Source organism: Strigops habroptila, chromosome 2, assembly GCF_004027225.2.
Source record: "Strigops habroptila isolate Jane chromosome 2, bStrHab1.2.pri, whole genome shotgun sequence".
NCBI classification, from domain to species: domain Eukaryota; kingdom Metazoa; phylum Chordata; class Aves; order Psittaciformes; family Psittacidae; genus Strigops; species Strigops habroptila.
Window position 1 is genome coordinate 63,768,079 of NC_044278.2, and position 21,661 is coordinate 63,789,739.

At 38.7% G+C, this 21,661-nt stretch overlaps 1 protein-coding gene across 5 annotated transcripts in view; it reads right to left on the reverse strand.

Annotated features, from left to right (window-relative positions):
- ARHGEF7 (Rho guanine nucleotide exchange factor 7) overlaps positions 1-21,661 on the reverse strand; it is a 123,053-nt gene that overhangs the window by 45,265 nt on the left and 56,127 nt on the right. For 4 of the 5 annotated variants that reach the window (XM_030477690.1, XM_030477692.2, XM_030477691.1 and 1 more), the window contains 4 exons: positions 13,807-13,895; positions 7,206-7,300; positions 6,817-6,912; positions 468-590 (listed from right to left, as the gene is read on the reverse strand). In XM_030477690.1, the coding sequence (XP_030333550.1) occupies positions 468-590; positions 6,817-6,912; positions 7,206-7,300; positions 13,807-13,895 (403 nt within the window). Of the gene's footprint in view, positions 1-467; positions 591-6,816; positions 6,913-7,205; positions 7,301-9,710; positions 9,981-13,806; positions 13,896-21,661 lie in introns of those variants that run through there. The other variant, XM_030477694.1, reaches the window with a different exon arrangement.

Consider the following 21,661-nt stretch of genomic DNA (forward strand, 5'->3'; position numbering starts at 1 on the left):
GGAAAGCTCACACACTCTTCATATCAGCCAAAAGTAAAGCTAAGGGTATAGCATAATAAAGTTAAGTACATACAAACACAAAGGCTTTCACAGGTCTACAGTTACCATTTACAGTTACAATTCGCCAACTATGCAAAAAGCCTACTAGTAATCAGGTCAATTATGCCAGAATTTCACAAACTTGTTTTGATCTTGACTTCTTTAAAACCAAGATGACAATCACTACCGTTTGCTTTACACACCCAGAGTGCCACATGCATTCTTTAAATGAGGAAGTTCTCCCAAATAGTTAATAACTGCCAAAAGCAACAAGCTGGTCCTGATCACGCAGAACAGCTTTGTGGTGTTGGGGTTTTTGTCTCTACCATATCAAATGTGTATCAAAAGAGATATCGCAGCTTTATAACACAAGTGTCTTTTACGTAGTTTTTCTGTATCAGACTTAAAGGACTGCAAGGTAAACATACCTGTGTTCTGTGAGAACATTTACTGCTGATGGATGGTTGGCACAGTATGCAAGGTATAAGCTTTTCATTTGTGGCATCAAATTTAGAAAACATCCTCCAACCCTCTGCTGAGCTTCAGGCAACCTAAAAAGAGAGTAATAAACATGAGATTACTGCAATACCAACCAGACACAGAAACAAATTAAAGCTTGGAAAAGCAGTTTATATGAGGGGAGGTTGACTGATTTTGTTTGGTTGTTCTATTTTGTTGGGGTTTTTTTATAAAATCAACAGATAGATTTCCATGGCCACACACCAACAACCAACACCTTTCGCTTCCTTTACAGCTTCAACCCTGTAACTGTCAGGCCTGATCATACCACCACAGTATAGGCAGAATATGGTACATACCTGTAAAATGGTTATTCAGAATTTATTCCCTCCCCCCCCAAATCAGTAGTAATTAGCACCTTCTTTAGGAGTTTGATCTTCAGTCAATAGATATGTTACAAGAGTTTCTATCCACTTACATATGCCATGCCAAATCTTAAAAGCAGTATTTCAGGACTTACAGACAAAAATTGAGTAGCATCAGGATTCACTCCCTCTACCCTACACCAGGAGATTATAGGCTTAAAATATTCATTAAGAAGATCCAAGTACCATATTAAGCTCTGACAGCACAAATACAAGCCAGTTACAGTGCAGTAGCAGGCTGTTTTTACACAATTGTCACTCCTCTTGCTTTTTAAGAGCCACAAAGCACTTTTTTATGTTGGTTTGTAATCAGGGCAAGAGCGCTGCTTACCACCATTAGTACAAAAATACTTTCTATAATGCTTACTTTCTTCATCTTTCATGATTGAATGCATCACACATGCTAAGCAGCGAAGGAAAATTTCACAATTCTGTTCAGAAGAGCTTATTTTGCCTAGCATAAAATTGTGCTTCAAAAACAGCCGCCTCAGTGACTTTGGCAAAAAAAGATGACTTGGCAAGAGAAACAGTATTTAGAAGAAAAGCTTACTTTCCACACAGTCTTCATGAACCTAATCAGTTTTGATCAGGTTTGTCAGAGGAGTTTACACATATTTGTTCATATAAATAAGGGAGAACAGGTCATGAAGAAAGTCAGTATGAATATACAGTGTATTTTTCAAAGGCTTTTAGCAGAAACTGTCATCTCAAATTGCAGTAAGAAAATATCTGGAGTATAAATATCTGCAACTTGCTGTGTGACACCAGCTTAGAACTGGTACAATCAGCAGAAAGTAAAAGTCTAACTTCTGACTGCATCTGTGTGAGCAGGGAAAAAAAGAAAAAGGAAAATGCAACTCTTCCAGTCCCATTGTTAGTATCTCCTTAAGCTGCATACTTCAGATGCAAATAAAAGCAAACTCTCATACTTTCTCAAAATCTAAAATAAATTTCAAGTTAAAACACAAACGGATGGGAAGATGCATATGCTCTAACCAGCCATGCTTCCTTACTGGTACCGTATCATCATTCTCAGAACCACTCACAAATATCCACACAAGATTACTTCCTATGTGACAAAAGGATAAATTGGACAAACAAGTCAATAATATCATAAGGGTGTCAGAAGGGATGAAATACCTCATTTCCTACAGAGAAACTCTCACTTGAAGGGCTAAGCCTCTTCAGTAGTAGACTGTATGGCCAAAAGCCAATTCCAAAACCCACGCTTAAGTTAACCATAAAATGGGACACTTACGTTTCCATCAGACCTAGACCACAAGCTTGTTCCCAACACCTTACCTAAATGCACTGTACAACATGGGCAAGATGAAATGTTTCAGTTTCTCCAAACATTTCCCCTCCTCCAATAAAGACTGCATCTCCTAAACATGTTGAGTTTTTGCTTCTTTGCAAGACCAGACAAACAGTGGATTTCTGTTGTTATCTGTTTAAAGATTCTTAAAAAATCAATATTTCACACTGATCTAAAGCTAGGTAAGGCCTCAGAAAGTACTCAACAAGCATAGTGTTGGCACAAAGGTTTCTTACTAATATTAGTTCTCCCTAGAAGACCACTGTTTTTTACTTTAAAGATTTTCTTTAGTTATCCTGTATAAAGTTTCTAAGCATGAATATTTAATATATTCCCTCTGAAACAGTGAGAGATGCTCCAGTGAACTTCAGTGGAAAAGAACCATCCAGCTTTCCAGGAGAGCCACTCCTCCAAGGAGGGAATGTTCTCATCCTGCTCAAACACAGTCTTGTCCCACTCCTTAGGTTTGCTCATCGTAGTTAAAATTCAAAGTTCATACCAAGAAATATTCCCCCAAATTTAAAAAAACAGTAAGTCTGTCTCCTACTAAGCTGTTCAGTGCTTCTGTGGGAAGACCTACTCAATATAAAGTCAAAATTGACTGTATAGGTGTTCAAAACGTGAGGCAGGGGAAACACGCTTCCTTATTTGAAAACAGCACTCACTATAGACACGGAGAAAATGACAGCTGAATCCCCACTAGCACATCATGTCATATACACTCTGATAGCACTGTCAGTGCTCCTTACATTAAAGGCTCGGGCCCATGCTTTACTGTTGGCATCTTTATTTCTTTCAAGAAAAGTTTAAATTCTGAAATCAGTGGAGTGACTGCTTTTACAGGTATTTAGAGGAAAACCAGGGGCACTCCCCAGCATACTGAGGGAATGCTATTCTTACAACCTTCCAAGCAGCATTCCCTGCCTAGCAGCTGGCCCCTTTTAATAAATCCAAGCATGAGCTAATAATATGCTCTTCTGAGTAATAGATGCAGCAAAAGTCTCAAACTCTGAAGACATACTCAAGGCACATAACTCAGTATTAAATACTAAGGAGGCCCCAATAAAAGTTGCTGAAAACGGTTAAATTCCCTTTTCATACTGTAGTGCTGGGGTGGGAGGGAGTGAATTATGGCTGTTCTCTCCAAGTAGACATCTGTGTCTTCTCAGTCTGCTGTTCTTTTAGCAGAATGAAAGACTGACATTATTCTCTTTTACACATTGCACATGCATTGCATCTTCATACTGCACATTCTTTGTTGAATTAAGATAATTAACAGACTTTATGACAGGGCGACAACTCATCCCCTTTGACTTTTGTAATCCATGCATTATTTTCAAGTGTTCTACTATTTTTAGAGGAACGATTCATAAGTTATCTGTATCTCCTTTAACTGCTGGAAAAAACAAATTTAATGCCTACCACCACATCATATAAACTTTTTATAATTAATGTGTTCAAAAAAGAGCCATAGTTACTTTAAAGGTGTTACCCCAATATTCTTCTCATATTTGATACTCTAATTAAAAAGGAGTCACATATAAATATTTAAACATTTATATAAACAATAACTTCCATTGTAGAAAGGCCAAAGACATGTTTTAATTTCATTTACAGAATTAAGAGAACCATAGCAAAGCCTCTGCTGGTGTACACATGCTACAGGCATCATGGTATGACTACACGTAAGTTACCTAACGTAATCTGCTTGTTAAAATTACACCCAGCAGCTATCAGTTCTATTTCTCCAGACTTAAAACAGGTTCCCACTGCATGATAACTTAAGAAAAGAAAGAAAGAAAATACCTTCTTGCTCAATTACACTTACTTTAAGATTCTGATCAAAGTGAGCAATCAGAACTAAAGCTGGACTGGCAGCCAGAGGAGTGACATTACAGAATACCTAATTGTATCCTGCGTGTTTTGAAGTAATTTGCCTTAGTTTTGGTGTCAGTGGACATTACAACATTCCTGGAAAGGCTGTGGAAACCGTGATGTATCCAGACAAATTTAAACACAGACTAACAGAGGCAATTCTAAAAGAGAAGTAGGTATCAAAATGTAAGCAGCACTGTGTTTTCTTTTTGCAAGGAGAAGATCAGATGTCCCTAAATTTCAGTGGACTGCATGGTTACCATAAGATTGTCACGCAGAAATCTATGTCCCCATACATATATATACAGGCTTAATCTGCATCTGCACTCCAAAACCAAACTTGAGAATACTGATTAGTGGTTTGGGAGTTGGGTTCCCCCCCGCCTTTGTGGTTTGGTTTTGGGTTTTTTTTTGAGGGGGATGGAGGGAGGGGAGGTTTGGGTTTTGTGGGTTTTTTGTTGGGTTTTGGTGTGTTTGTTTGGTGGTGGTGGTGGTGGGTTTTTTTGTTTCATTGTTTGTTTCGGTTTTTTCCAATTCCCATTCCACTTCAGGATTATTCCAGAACATGAAGTATCTGCTTGTACTCAAACACAGAACAAGATAAAGAAAAGCAATATGACTGCAAATGCAGGGACATGAAGAAGAGAGGGCAAAACCCAGCTACAGTTTTATTATAGGGCAGGGATTTAAGTCTGTGATACTACCTAAAAGACAAGGACAACCAATGCCTTCAACTTGCTATGGAGGAGATTATATCTAAGCAGTCTGTACTGGCCAGCCTGTGTGTTGTGCCATTCCCCTTGGACACTGAGAAATACAGCCACAGACTGACAGCTTCTACTCCCAGGTGAATGGAAGATTTTAATTTTCTTTTTGAACAGGAGACATTTGCTCAATCTCCTATTATAAAAATACCCAAAGAACAAGAGAGATCACCTGACAGACACTGACTTTGTTTGTTCACAGACTCCCTCACTGTGTGAGCCACTGCAGAACTGATGTTTAGCACTGGGTCACAGATCTGGAGAGAGTCCTAGAGCACCGGACCGCTTTCTGTCTTCAAGAGACTGAAGCATGGAGTGCTCTTGCCCTGTTTTACTGTCAGAAATCCACCCTTCTGCAACTGAAGACTCCAAGAGCATCTCTCTGCCTTGACAGTTACAGATCTTTTACATCCATCAAAAGAAAGTGTACCTGAAGCTGTCAAAAAAAAAAAAAAAACCAACCCAAACCAAAAACCCCCAAAACCAACCAACACACACTTTTGAAGCAAATCAGCCAGAAGATTCTCACACAATGCTAGTCAGACTCATTTCATATGCCACTTCTACTTGGTAAATGAAAAAGAGATATCACAAAGGAAGCAGTAACCCCAAACAAATTTGACTGATGCTGCCCAGCATCCAGGCATGCAGAGAAGTGTTCCGAGTCCTGTGACAGATGGAGCACCACAGTGATACTGCAGTAGAGGCCAAGTTCAAAGAGGACAAACCTTCAGCAATGCACCCGAAGAGCTTCAAAGCTGAGGGCAGTGTGGCGCAAAACTGAAACCAAACCACATCCAAACAAGTGCTTCCCCCAAAACACAAGAAGCACCCACTACAGCATTATGTGTTGTGAAAACCACACAACCCACCTTTTAACATCACGAGAACTAAATAAACCAAAGCAGTGCAGGCAAGAAGAAAAGCACCAGAAAGTTTCTGTCACTGCAGTACATGCCAGGATTTGTTAAGAGAAAACTCAAATGACAAACTGACTCAAGAGAGGTGCGGAATTCAAAAACATGTTCAACTCTCACACCCAAGAACAGAAATTTGTCGAGCGAGGTAGGCTGGCAGCACTACAACTGGCAGGACATCGGCATTTGGTCATTCTGACATGTCAAGTTAGGAGAAACACCACACCGGATGCTGCAGTCTGAAGTGCCTGAATGACTGAACTCTAAGTTCTCTGCCAAAAATAAAATAAAATGATAAATCTATTTTCAGCCCAGGAGCTACTCCGAGTTTACAGAACAAGTTCACCAGCCAAAAAAACATGGCAAAATGACAAAAAACAAGGCAGCAGGGCAAGCATTCTTCCACCTGATAGGAATTATGATGGATTAGATTCAAAACAGAAGGAAGCTGGACACTCAAGTCAATATGCTATGATGAAAACTAAACTGAGAATACAGCTTGGCATGACGAGTATATTTATGAAACAAAAAATAACACAAAATATTTGCAGTAACCCTTCAGTAACCCTGGGCATCTCCCAGCACATTTTCATGACCACCATTGTTCAGGATAGAAGAATACTAAGCACAAGCATTCTCACACAGCATCCTTCATCCAAGCCACTTACCCCTTCCTCCATCACAACTTAAGCTCTCTTCATTCTTCCTCTTACTTTAAGGAAAGACTTAGAATTTATGCCTCCTAAACAAAACCCACCACTTCCTCTATCACTTCCCCACTGGTATGCAATTGCATCATGGAACTATGTCAAAGTTCCTATCTTTGCAATTGCATCCTAGGGCCAATATCTATCTGAACAAGCAATGAATATATTATCCAAACATCTATTACTGTACTGCTGTAGCAACTATCCTTAAAGTGAGAGGAACAAAAATTATGTCAAACAACTACACAACAAGTAAAATAATTAAAAATCGTAGCTTGTTAGAATTTTACAGTTTCTGGTATGCATAGTACTTACTTGGTGCATTCTTCTAAAGACTGTACAAGCATTTGCTGGAAAGAACTTATTTCTTCCAGGTTTCCCATTAAGTATGAAGTATTTGCCAAGTTTAACCTGGAGCAATAAAAGCAAATAAAAGGTGTTTAGGTTTGCAGTTATTGACTAATTGTGCTTTAGTAAAAGCTACAACCTTAAAAGAAAATGCTTACTGGTTCTTAGATCAAGGACCAGACTCGTTCAGTTAGCAAGCAAACAGAATATAAAAAAGCAAGCCCTGCCTCAAGAATCTCACAGACCACACAAAAAAAAATGCCCTCTAACATTGAAATTTTGACCATGTGAACCCTCCCCAATACATGAGAGATATTAAGCTTCATTTAAGAACAAAACAAAACAAACTCACATACTTTTCACTGGCTTGTAATGGTCGCAGGTAGTTTGAAAGCATTGTTTGTAGCTCCTTAGCATATTCATTTTCTGTTTCTAATATATTTTGTAGCACCTACAATAAATGACAGTTGCTAATTGGTATTTTTTAAGAGATACTTCAAAGTGGTCAAATCAATACCAGTTTTAAAGCATACTAAAATTTACTTAGCCCTAGTAAAATTTATATGAGTGTTCCTACATTAAAAATTTAAGTATCAGCAAGAAAGCATATACATCTGTGAAATTCTCAAGGGGAAAAAAAAACCTACCACACACGCACGATGAGCCATCCTTTAGCAAATACACAAGAAAAAGGAGTAAGCCAACAGGAATTTCTCTACACTTAAAACTTTTACTGTAAAATTTGAGATCTACATAGAGTGATCTTTCAAAGCTAAGGGTAATTATTCCTTCTGTGTACTTCAGAACAGCCAAAGGTCATCAGAGGTTCGTAAAGCAGATAAAATAGAAGTTGTAAGAGAAATGAACAATTGGTATTGTTTTCTCAGTCTCAATTACAACACATAAGTAATCTTGCTAGCAAAGTGTTTACTTACTTACTCAGATGCATTGCTCTGTCTAGAAGGTCTGAATATTAACAGATTTCTAAATATCAAGTAATAGCCAACTTTACTTAGCAATATGATTAGCATTACTGCATTCTTTTTAAACAGGGTTGCCTAACTTTCCACTGGGAATGCAATAATAGATACTATCAGGAGAAAATTACAACAGATTCTAATGAAAAGCCAAGAATTTATAAAATACAGCACACGCTTGGTTTTTGGCTGACTATAAATCAGACAGCTGGAATACCCCCAAATATGTACAAGAAAACATTTTATAGGGCCATCTCCTGGGAGCCTGCTTTAGGATATCCTCCAATATATTCACATCAAGTTCTACTGTGCTTCTAGCAGGCAAATTATTTTTTGCCTCCAAAAAAGTTAATGATTTAGCAAGAGAATCATTAGAATTAAATGTAGTCCAATGAATGCAGCTGAGCTTTGAGAACTTTTTGCTATTCACTGGTCATAAGCCACACCACAAACCTCATTTTGCTACATGCCATATTTGTCAAGGCTACAGTAATATCTCATTTCAGCATTTATAGTAACAACTGTAATTGACTGCATTATTCACTGTTCTAGTCAATACTCTTTCTTACGAAATAAAAAAAGCCATTCAGTCCTACATGCAAACCTGATGAAATAACTTTAAATAGTTCAGTATGTCAATGAAGAATTCACTGTTCCTTTCATTGGTGTCATTGATTCTGCTTATTCATTGAATGCTTCTATTCATTTGGAGAGTGGGAGAAAGACCACTTTTGAGTTCATTCTTTTGTTGGAAATCTGAATCCCGAACTGAAGATTAAAATGTCTCCATTCTGTGCTAAACACTATGACAGAAGAATGTCACAGGGACAGTTATGGCTACTAACTAGGAAACTATGGCATAAACTACAATAGGGCACACAAATGTAAAAAGGAAAGAAACAAGTTCTATTGATCATAGCACTAATTAAACCCCATATTCTCTTACATATATATAAACCAAAGAAAGTAAATTCTTAAATAAAAGTATGAAAGTACTTAGCATCCATGAGGTTCAAAACTAGATGCAAGCCTTTTCTAATATGGCTTTTCCTACAAATATCTCCCAGCCCAAAGTCATTACGTAGCTATTAATAGGGAAAAGGAGACTGAAAGCCAAAAGACAAAAACACAGTGTCCTGATGGAAGCACTAAACAGCATTCAAAGACATTCAAAGATAAAAATCAACAAATTTGGTAGAGGTCTTGAAAGGCTGCACTACCGCTCCACTTTCTCAAAGAGTATTCCTGTTCTTTGCTGTAAACAAGCTGTCTGAAAAGGCTGAAATAAATCTAGTTCCATGTTGGAAACCATTATTTTCCTGTGCCGGTTTGGATTCTTATCTGAGGATTTTCTTTGCAATATGGAGAATATGGAATTGAGGGGAGAGGGGGAAGAATGGGAAACGTTAAAAACTAGAATTAGGAACCTTATAAATTCCTGGGAAAAGGAAAATAAATGCAGCTGTAAGTAAAACTGCTACAAAACCTGTGCAGACTACTAGATACACTAGAATCTTGCTTTACATTATTCTAGTTGCTCAGTGTTACACAATACTTTAGATACACAGTTTTAAATACTTCCCAACACACTAAATCTTTTTCTTTAACAAGTACAGTTTCCACTGCATACAACATTCTTTAACTTTGAACATCTTTAAAAAAGAATCATCTTGCTTACATAGCTCTAACACATCAGTTCTGTGAAATCTCGCATCCTCCCAGCTTGACTTACCTACCTCACCGAGAAGCTATGAGGATTAAATGCTTGGACGGTGCTTTGAAGCGATAAGTAGTCAGTAGTCAGTATCACAACCCAGTATTTTGGCACCAGAGCACCCTTACATTCCTCATATCCGCATCTCGCCCGCATGCTCTAGTAATCACCTTTCTTCCCCTTCCTGCTTTCTGCGCGTTCTGGCTGCTGCAAGACCCCATGAGACCTCGAAGACCTTGTTTCCACAACTCCACCACAACATTTGCACATATAAGACTGAGTACCAAAAGAGCAGCATTGAAGTGGCAGCTTTTGCAGTCTGTAACACTGATGAATGGCAGGCACAGACAACTGAGCTCATACAACACAAGCTCTCTCATGGAAAATTCAAGCATGGTTAACAATTCTGTCACACAAAACCTCAACCATCTCCTTAAGGCAAAAACTACCGCTCAAAATGGATTTAAAATGACCTACACGAAGCTGATCTCCTTCCAAATCAGAGGAAGAAAAGGCAGATTTCACAGCTACGCTCAGGCATGATCCTGTAGCACATTCCCATTTTATAGGAGGATGGCACTCAACAGAAATATCACGTACTTCAGCAAAATGGTGATCAATGTCTAATTTTCCTGGATCATGAGAATCTGACAGATGTACCCCTTAAAACAAGCCCTTGAGAGGGGCAACATAAAGCACCACACAAATATAACATCTCTTGAGGGTCCTCAAAAACTTTTATGAACGTCAATAAACACAAACTCTTGACCCAACTTCGGAAGTGCGGCCACAAAAGGAGTGCTTATTTTCCACCACTTCTCAAACACTTAAATGAAAAATGAGGTCATCCAAGTACTCATACTATCATGAAATTTGCCCATTTCTCTACCTGCTTTTAGAACAGCTACTTAATCTCAAGGAATTGTTCTGTAAATGGAGATAACCTGATTTTATTTTGGACACAAAGTTCTCAAGGGATCTCAAGTGAAAATAAAACTCGGAGTAATGCCTGTTCTGTCTTCAGGGGATAACCCGCAATAATATGCCCAGTTCTTCAGTAACAGGTTACTAAATTACTTCTACGTGAAAAATGCTTCATGCTTGATCACAAGTCTGGTTCATATTACACACTGCTGTAGGCTTGTATCATTTTATGGAAGACAAGACCTTATAGCTAGCTCTAGTTATTCACTACTAGCCTGCATTCCTAAGGCAGGCAAAACGTAAGCATAGACCAAATGTGTTCTGTCTTCTCAGCAACACCTAGTGCAAGACACAGCTAAATAAAGCACACTGAGACTAGAAGGTATGTGATTTATGTTACAAACTTCAGATGGAGCTCTGTGAATCCATAAAGAACACATTTACAAGGGGGTGAAGAACAGAGGAAAGGGGTGAAAACAGTCTCCTCTCTCCATTAAGCACCCTTCCCTTGGCCTATCCCAGCCCTTCTCTCAGATAGGGAGATTAGCAGAGGCTCTCCTACCACTTCCTGAACTTCCTCTGACCTGCTCTCTGATTTTGTCCTCAGTCCAACGAACGTATCCACAGGTGCTGCCCACACCTGCACAAATCCCTTCCTAGGAATCACAGGAATAAATAACCATGAGGTTTACAGGGTCTGAGCATGTACCCATACGGTGGAAGACAGCCACAACTTAAAAATAGCAAGCAGTCCCAGAGTACAAGCCTCAAATCACGCTTGGCTGTCAAGACAGCCTTTAATACTAATGTTAACGCTTACTCTTGAACTCAAGCTACATCCTTTCAGCTACCGGTTGCCAAAGGTTTATTTGGAGCTGTTGTTTTTACCTCAGTACGGACTCAATTTTATTTATCAGTACAGACTGATAAGACTTCTAGCATAAGGAAGTACCGTGTCTACAACTTACGTATTAAGACAGAACAAAAACTCAACCGTCAGGTTAAACTGCTTTCACTTCAGTGAATGGTTTTGCTGTTTGTCTTATCTACATGTAAAAATCATTACATATTTAATAATTATTGTAAATAATTATCTTATATTGCCATAGGAAACACTACTTTTTTTTTTCTTCCCTCCCCACCACCCCAATTCGTGAGGGTTGTTTGCCACAATGTGGAAAAACATAAAAACAAGACAATTATCCAGTTCACTGCTAACAGATTTCAGAACAGCACTCTAGGGCCAATCCTGTAACTTACTAGATACATTATCATTATGAACTGGTCATTTTTATGGGCCCTCCCCACCCCCCAACAATGTCATCAACAGTTAACAATAGGAATCTTATTACATCAGCCTAGTGCACCAAGAAAGCTGCACCTGAGCAAGATGAAAAATAACCCAGTTGCAAAAGTAGGTCTGATGGTCACTAGTTCCACTTTTTTTTGTTTTGTTCATTAAGCCACTTTAAAAGCCAACTATGGCTACCTGTTTCCCAAAGTATATAGCAGCCTGAGTCTCCTTGATTATGATAAAACATTATCCAGGGAACAATTACAAAAAGCACATAAGCCAAAGGTGGTATTTCAAAATTTTATGGCCTTTTATAAAGTTAGCAGTCTTAACTATGGTTTTAGGCAAATTCAAACATTTACTTTCTATTATATTCACTGAAGTACACTATCACCCCCAAAAGTGCCATGTGTTACTCTTACAAAGTAAAATACGCAACCACACGATTCAATTCATTTTGGACACAGTCAAACTGGAGTTTTAGATAATCCCAAATTAAACAGCTGCAACTCTTACTTTTCATCATATTAAGGTCTATCAGGGAAATAATAACATCAGGTTACATGAGACATGTATTTACCACTGACTTAAAAAAAACAACCACAAAACAAAAACAAACAAACCAGACAACAAAAAAAACCCACCCCACAACCCAAATCTAAAGAACTAGTGTTCAAGACTGCTGCCAATTTATTTTGATTAAAAGTTCAACATAGATATACATTAAGTAAGAGCAGTCCTCTACCTAGTGAAGGAACCAAATCCTCACCTTTGCTGCCCTCACTCCAGTTTACTTGTATTGGAAAACACAGGTCTTAACATCAAAACAACCACAGAGAAGACATATTTGCTACTATGCCCTACAACAACTTTGGGGGAAAATAAAAAGACCCTAAAGAGGTATAGTGAAAAACAAAAATAAAAAGGAAAACTATCCGCTACATGTACTACAATAAGATCACTGCTTCCCACAGTCTGAAGGAAGCTGTGCCTGCACAGATACTTCCCATCACGGCTAGCATGTGTGGGATACAATAGCCAAAGAATTGCATCCCTCCCTTTACCATGGAATTACAGCTACCAACAGGCACCAAGCAAGCCACAGGGTGCAAGCAGGAGGTTGCTTCATTGTTTTCAGTTAGGGGACTATATGCAAACCAGCTCTGCTCTTCCAGGTGGCTGGCATTATTCATGCCACAACCACAAAAGATGGAAGCATAAAATGATGCTTTATGATCCCCTCTAAAAACCGACAAATAAAATGAAAAACAATGACAGCTGCTTCAAAGAAAAGAGACAGAAACATTGTGTTTTGGTTTTACACCAGCAGGGAGCAGCGGTTAACAAAAACAGGAAGATGCCTTTTGCTGCCCAATGTAGCTACTGTTAGTAAATAAAGGAATCTCAAAATGGTTACAACAAAACATTTAAAGATAAATTTTGGCATGTTTCTTACATGCGTCTGCTAAAGACGTCCGAGTACTAGATTAAGAATTCCTGGGACTGTGTTAAAGGTCAACTCTGGCTATATCCCTTTTGCTGGGAAAGCTACCTATCAGTGTAAGCGAGAGGTTCCCAAAGTTAACTATTTAGTTGATTTATAAGCAGAAATACAAAGGAGGCAAATTTTTTCAAAATGTTCAATCTCTTGTTCAACAAAAAGGACAAAACTATTCTTCATTTTAAAACAGCGGATTTTCATTAATTCAGAGAGACTGGGAAAGACTTATTGCATATTTAGGGGATGGGGGAGAAAAGGGAAACTAAAAATAGCAAAGCAAATAAAGTGAGCATACTATATTGCAGAAATTGCTATTATTCACTTACTTTAGACCATAATTTTGCATCATGCTTAAGAATCCATATATGTGATATTCTATTAAACTAGTAACGATCTTGTCTATATGAGAATTCACTAAAACCCCTACCTAGTTTTGGCAGTAAGGCTCTGAGAAGACTGCCAATTCTTTTCGTGCAGATAAAAGCATTTAGTTAAATGACGTTCTACTGTATATAACAGCTCACAAGGAGGAAAAAGGATCACTCACCACATTGTAATAGCTTTTGTTAATTGCAGACGTATCAAAGCCTTTAGGCGGACTCTTCAATGTACCTGATTTGGGGGAGACTGGTTTTTCTGAAATGCAAGATATTTTGGGGTTAATGTGGTGCAATTTCACAGCTCAACACTAGAGGTCAAACTGCTTTAAAATATTTATTGTAAGATACAGTGAAACCAGCGCTTCGCTGAGAAACGTATGTACTTGTGCTAGAAATTATTGGTAAAGATTCAAAATGGTTCGCAATGAATGAAACTCTAGCCTCAATGAAGGCAAGCAGAAAAACTCCCATTCCTTTTGTTGGACCCAGAAAGTCAGTTAATAAAATCAGTTTTTCCAAAATTATTTTTAAAGACAAAAACATTATCACAGACTGCAATTAAAAACAAAGCCAAAATCAACAGGTACTTCCAAACACGATATATACTTTCAAACAAAAGTAGTATTACGTTTTAATATTCAATGAATTCAGTAAAAGCAAGTGACCAAAGGCTGAACATATCAGAGGTGGGACATTACACTCTCTCTGGCTGAAATAGAGAACCAAAACACTATACAAGCAGTGGAGAGACTTACCTCATGCCTATCCCAGAAAATCATCTTTTAAAACAAATTATCTATTACTGTTAATGAAGTAAAAATTAAAAGTGCTTTTGCACTTGAGAATAGAGTCCATCATAACAATATGTGCAATTACTCCTATAATCCCATAGTGAATCTACTCCTCAGTAATGCACGCTCTTCCTGGAAGGACTACATAAGCCTGCAATATCAAAACAACAGTCCTGAAAGTTATGAGTGCTCACTCCCAGAATGGAAAGGCACAGAAAACACACCCGTAAAACCTCCCCTCTCACCCCTACCATTCCTTTGAGTCAATCACAGGGGAGCAAAGATGAGGGGAGAGACAAATCAAAAGCATCATGCTGCATGCTGGAAAAATAGCAAGTAAGATTTACAGCACCTCTTTTTGACCTCTCACACTTGACTTTACACACAACTAAGTGAGAACGCTGTGAGACTGTATTTATCAGGACACCATGGTGTTTCGGGTTGGGGTTTTTTTGTGGGGTTTTGTTGGGGTTTTTTGGAGGGCATGCTTTTTTTTAAATAAGCAGGCTTGTCTATGTGCAAATTTCAAATAAGTACTTGAAAATTAACACAAATTTGTATCCAAACAATAAAAAGACAAATTGTCAAAACCAACAACAACAAAAAAAAAAAAACCTCACAAAAAACCACCACTCCCCCCAAAAAAAGCATCATAAAAACATACCTACTGAAAGGTTTACCTCTAATTTAAAAGCAAGCTCCTGTTTCAAACACATTTTAATAAAGATACATGAATAATTTAACTCTAGTTTACCTGATACCTCAAGGCCACTAGAAATAAATTATGCAAGTCTCAAACACAGACCTGCCTTTCCAGGAGAAGCTCAGTCAGCCAAGCTAAGGGCCACCTATGGGGAATTCCCATGGACAGTAAAGGTCCCCAGGGAAACACCACCCTAAGCAGAACAGCCCATGTGGTACCAGTCTCTGCTGGAGTATATCCTGGGTAAATTAGTACTTCTTAATGCTGCACAGCTGCATCCCCATGGATGCTGCCATCTCAGGGGAGCTGACTATAGGTGCAGGCCACCCTCCTGCAGGAGCACCCAGCAGGCCACTGGGACACGAGGCTTTAGCCAGCAGCGCGTAAGGAGCAGCCCAGGCCCCAAGAGCACCCTAGTGGTATTATCCTGAAGGAGATTCTTCTCTGTATTGCACTGGAACTCCCCTCAAAGAAGCTATTCTAAAAATAAAATACGGTCTTAAAACTGCCAAACATGGGCAAAAACATTTCTCGTTACCATGTTCAGAGATGACAGTAAACCCTTTCAGTTAATATTCCCCACCCACCTCCCCCAAGTCAGCTATAAGCTGACAGACAGCACAAAAACCATTAGCCCCAGCAGTTACTCATCTGGGAGCACTGATGCTCTCAGCCACCAGCCTTGCAGTACTTACATGCTCTGATATACAGCCAAGTAATTCCAAGTGACAGGGCTCCTCCTATCCCCTTAGAACAAAACCATAAACCCAAGCAGATGTGTCATCCAACACTGAGTGGGAAAGAAGCACCTAAAGTCATGTTGCATGTATAGCTACTCATTTGTATATTCATGTAAAATGCTACCCATTTAAGGGACAACTACAATTTGTTTCTTTGTACTGAATGATGAAAATGATGTAGTTTACACAAACCGGGTCATTTGCTTTCATTCTCTGTGGAAGCTCTTAACTTATCCTACAATTTATAGTGACTTTCAGGTTCACTAAATACTTAAAGGTTTACTCATCATGTGCCAAAAAGCATGAAAGGAGAAACCAGAGTTATTCAAGGAAAAAGGCAGAAAGTTCTTTTTCTTCTATCAGGGTATAGATGTCTGACACTTATTAACCTGGAAAAAGTTGCCTGGTCATAGAAATCTGGCTAATTCCAGCTAATCATTATGTTGAAGGATGTAAAAATAAATCTCTTCCCCTAACTTTTTCTTCTCCTAAGCTGCTGAAGAAATGGCGAGATTTTTTGCTGAAATATGTAGTCATTTGTATTACCAGCTGTTCAGCTGATTCAGTTATCCATCAAAAGAGACACGATCAAATTCAGATTTAAAAACAGGACACGAAAAAGCATCACACGTTCAAATCATTTTGTCTGAACAGCCATAATCAACATTCAGCTTTCAAAATGCACAGGCCATTTCTATTGTAGAAACACGGAATTAGACATAGCAAATCAGTCCAGCTGTCTATCACGTCTGATATTCTGCCTCCAAGCCCTGCCTTGCTTCATAAGGAAGAATAAGAAACAGCCTTGTTGCAATTAGCTTATTGCACAATGCATTACACAGAAGCAAACCCTGATCTTGCACATAAGAAATCACTTTCTTAGCATAAACAAAGATAAGTGCGACTTATCATCCTTTGTGATAGAACATTAGAGGACTTTTGGAAATACATAGCATAATTCATTGAGCATTTCAAGCGGGTGCCGCCTCCATTCAGCATACTGGGAACATCTGCAGGTCTTGTAAGTCCGTAGGTCCATGAAGTCCACAGGTTTCCAAAACATTATCAAAACCCTGGCACTTTGCCCACTCCAACATATGAGCTCTGTTTCTCAAAGCACTGGAAGAGAATGACCTAAGCTAGACACCAAGTTTTCCCACACAGAAGATTCTTCGCTTCTCCTTATTTTTCCCCCAGTCACACTGTGAATCCATTACATTAACACTGAAAACACAATGAAAACATGCACAGCATATGATCAAATCTAAAACCAAACAAGCATCTCCTCAAGCACTAGAAGAGACGATATCCAGCTGATGACTGAAACCAAGAGATAAGTTACCACTATCAATTTCTTTCCTGATGAAAGCATTACATTCAACTGCACTCAGCTACACTTGATAATGCTTTGAAGTGTCTTAGTGATAAACCAGATAGAATTCAGTTACCAGATCATCTATAGGTGGAGAGAGTGAGGCTGGCACAGGCTTCTTAACATTACTCTTCCAGGAAATAATTACTCTCAGTAGAACCAAAACAACTTAGAGCAGGTGCTCCTGTAACCTTTCCCTAAGTAGTACATAAGATGCCACGAACTCTCTAGAATGAAGTAATCTTATCCTTTACACACATCTACCTAAGTGACTATAAAAAGACAGCTTACCCAATCTTCCCAATATTTTGTTTGATTCTATTTTCATTTACATGGAAATATTTCTTTTACTTGCCTTCAAATTACTTGGCACTCTCACATTCTCTCCCATCTCTCTTCTGTCGTGTCTCCTGTTTATGTCATATTTGTTTTCATGCAACAGTCTATGTCATGCTATTCCACAAAGCACTCCTTCAGGATGTACTTTACTAAAGCATTTCAACCCTACTACTACAAGAACATTGTGTGTTTCTGCAATTCCTAGGCTATGCTGTGTAACCTAGATGCAAAGATCCAATTTGGGCTATTTCATCCTACAGTACAAATGAAAGAGGTGACAGCTGGGACACCAAAAGCTATGTGGTCCCTATGAGTGAAGTGCTACAAGCAAGCTCTGTTGCTCAAGACCAGTCAGTTCAAGTCCAGCACCAGGAGGGCAGGCCTAAACTTGTTCCCAGTTCTCCAGCTTGCTCGGGTATTGCTGCAACATGCTCCACTCTGCAGTGTAGACACTACCAATGCTTCTTCCCTAGTAGGATCCACTGGTCCCAACCTCTATTCTATTTATGCTGGTAGATTAACACTTAAAAAAAGAACAAAATACCCCTTCAAGTGTACATAGCTGGGGAGAGGAAAACTAGCATTCTTGGTAGGTTTTTTGGTTTGGGGTTTTTTGCTTTTTTTTCCTACCCCCCCCCCCCCCCCCCCAAGCTAGAAGGGTTTGGTTTGGTTTTTTTTTAGACATCCAACCAGAAGAACCATTAACACTTTAATATGCACTGGGGCTGATACTAATATAATTGTCAAGAAAGCTTTACAGAAGAGAGGCTAGAATGACACATTAGTTCCTGTGGAGAATAAGAATAAACTTTGTGACATATCAAATGTAAATTTTCAAAGCCACAGTCCCTTCTGAGTAATCTCATGCCATTAAAATGGATTACACTTTGATAAGTGACCACATGATGTTTTAAAATCTGATTAACATCTGACAGCAGCTAAGCAAGAGCATCCCATTTGGGGTAACCGCTACTCCTTTTGCCACCAGGGAACCCTCAGAAATAAGTCTCCAAATCTCTCTACCGTGCAAGGCAGAAGCAGCAGTTTAAGAGACAAGACTCCACCTACACCTTCACCCCTTCCTGATCTGTTTTATGTAAGGAAAACCAAACAAACAACTCAGAAAAGGCCACACTGTCAAATATCTAACAAGTTTACACGGTATCAACCTTTAAGCCTCTGTCATGTGTAACAGTATGGCAGGATGGAAATAAAAGTCTTCTCATTTCAAAATACTTCCTGTCGAGTGATGAAAGAACATTAAAAAGAGAAGGCAAGATGTTACAGGGTTTAAAAAGGGAAATGAAAACACACGCACAGGCAGGGAGGGAGGGAGAAATGCCCATCTGTTTGATCCTTTCAGTGTAGGCACATACCTGAAAAGAAACTACTACTTTATTTTTTTCCTTCTATTTCAAAGTTTGGTAACTGTACCACAATTTCAAACAAATCTTCCTGTTCCACTTTCATAGGAGAGTATGAGAGGAAAGAATAAGCACACACTCAAAAGCAGATTAAAAACCATTTTCCATCTCAACCTAATTTATTTCCCAAAAATACAGTCATCAGCCACCCTAAGAAAACTAAATGCTGTGCTTTGCTCAGTACTCTCGTATCTGTCCTACAACCATTCCTAGCTTGCCTCATACATGTGTAAGCATTCTGTGCTAACACTAATCATGCTGGCATAGCTAAGCAAACGAGTTACATGGGCACAGCTTTGAGATGTTTTAGCTACTCTGATCTAGATACGTTACCATGTAACACGCTCTTCTTGTGCAATATATGTAGTATAGTTTGCTTTCTTAAAGATTTTAGAAGAAAAGTAATGTGGGTAAAGGTGGTTCCTGTTAATAAGCAGGTCTTTCTTCCTCTCCTTGAATATCTAACTTCAGAGCAATGATACAAGCTAAGATTACAAATATACAGTTATCTGACATTAGAGGATTTTAATTGGAGCAAAAATCCTTTCATTTAAATATCTAATGCCTATGAATTTTGTGAGGATTAAAATAAGAACATGCATGCAGAAAGAACTTATTTCTCTTACACAGTTTGCCAAAGTCAGTTTACAGCAGACTGAAAGGATTTATTTAATCAAACACACTATTTCCCAGGAGCTCTCCGAACAAGTCATCATCAAAAAATATAAGTGTCACCTGTAGAGAATTTGTAACTAGTCGCAGTATTTTCAGCCACATTTGAGAGAAGAAAGAAAGGTGAAGTCATACCATCAATACCAGAACACTGACACAAAGATGCTTCAAGGGCTGGAGTACCTCTCCTATGAAGACAGGCTGAGAGAGTCGGGATTTTTCATCCTGGAGAAGGGAAGACTCGGGGGGGACCTTAGAGCAACTTCCAGTACCTAAAGGGGCCTACAAGAAACCTGGAGAAGGATTTTTTACAAGGGTGTGTAGTGACAGGACAAGGGGGAATGGCTTTAAACTGGAAGAGGGGAGATTTAGATTAGATATTAGGAAGAAGTTCTTTACCATGAGGGTGGTGAGGTGCTGGCACAGGTTGCCCAAAGAAGCTGTGGCTGCCCCATCCCTGGAAGCATTCAGGGCCACTCTAGACGGGGCTTTGAGCAACCCGGTCTAGTGGAAGGTATCCCTGCCCATGGCTGGCGGGTTGGAACTAGATGGTCTTTAAGGTCCCTTCCCACCCAAGCCATTCTATGGTTCTGTGATTTTACAGAGTATTTTGCTAACTGATTCAATGTCCAGGATGAACATTTCGTTCATAAAGAAACCTTATTCAAGAGCAAGTATTTCAACAATCCTATCCTGATCTTTTTTACATCAATTCATTACAACACTGACAGAAAGCACATTTTGAATTTAAGCCTGCAAGACAGAAAGCTTTACCTACTTGTTTTAAAATACATCAGGAAAAAAAAGGCACTTCTGTGTTTCAACCTCATGCTTAAAACACAATGGTACTTTTATTTCTGAATATGGAAAATCTTGGTCAGGTATATATAGCTGCCAGGAAAAATGGACAGTGAAAGACTTACCAATTCAAGAAGTGTTAACCAGTTTAATGAAGACAAGCAAAAAAGAGCAGGGGCACAGGAGTGTAACACAGATGGTTAAACCATACATATAACCTGGATGAAACTGGTGTGCCCACCACAGCCACTTATGTAACTTCAGAGCTTTGGGGTAAACAGCACTACATACTGGTTTCAACAAGGACAGCAGAACAAAGGAAGTCCAACCTCAGGATGCAGAGGCAATGCGCTTTGACAGAGAAGGAAGGAGAATTATAGAAAATCTCTCTCTAGCACCTTCCACAATACCCACAAAGCAGAAGTCATTTGAGAATAGAAATGTCCATAACAAATTTCACAGAAACAACCAATTAAAAAAAAAAACGAGAGAGAGAATGAGAACAATGAACTTAATGTAAAAAGAATTCAGTAAACTTATAAATATGGGCAAAAAAAAGGATTCCCACTACTGACAATGTATGGGGAAAAAGGCTCACAAGAATGAAAAGTCCTTTAAAAATTAGGCTCATCTCAAAGGAAGAACAGGAAAAGTGGATGCAAATTGACATGATCAAGTATCACAAATACTACAGTGACTTCAAACACATAAAAAGAAGTGAAACTAACTAAAAAAAGTCATGTCACCAACTGAAATACCACTAACATGGGCATAAGGGTAGTAGAAACAAAATATTCAATAATATACATACATCAAGGGGGAAAGCTGATCTGCAATTCAATAGAGGAGTTAATAACAGACATCAAGAAGCTCTTAGTAGGTCTTGCTTCCTTCTACCACCCCCCCATCCTCATTATAAAAAGGTCAACTTCAGACTATTCAAACACATACCTACACAGGCATAAAAAGCAGGTTAAAACTAGTATTTTGATAAATTAAACAGTACCTGCTGTGCTGATTTGCCAGTAAAAGAACTAGCTACATCCATGTTTGAAACCACAGAGGACAAGTGAAGTTCTATAAAGTACTGGAAAAGGCCAAACACAGTAATTGTCTTTAAAAACGAGGAGAACAGAGAAAGCCGGAGAGCTACAGTTGGTCATTTTAACTTTGCAATGGTCAG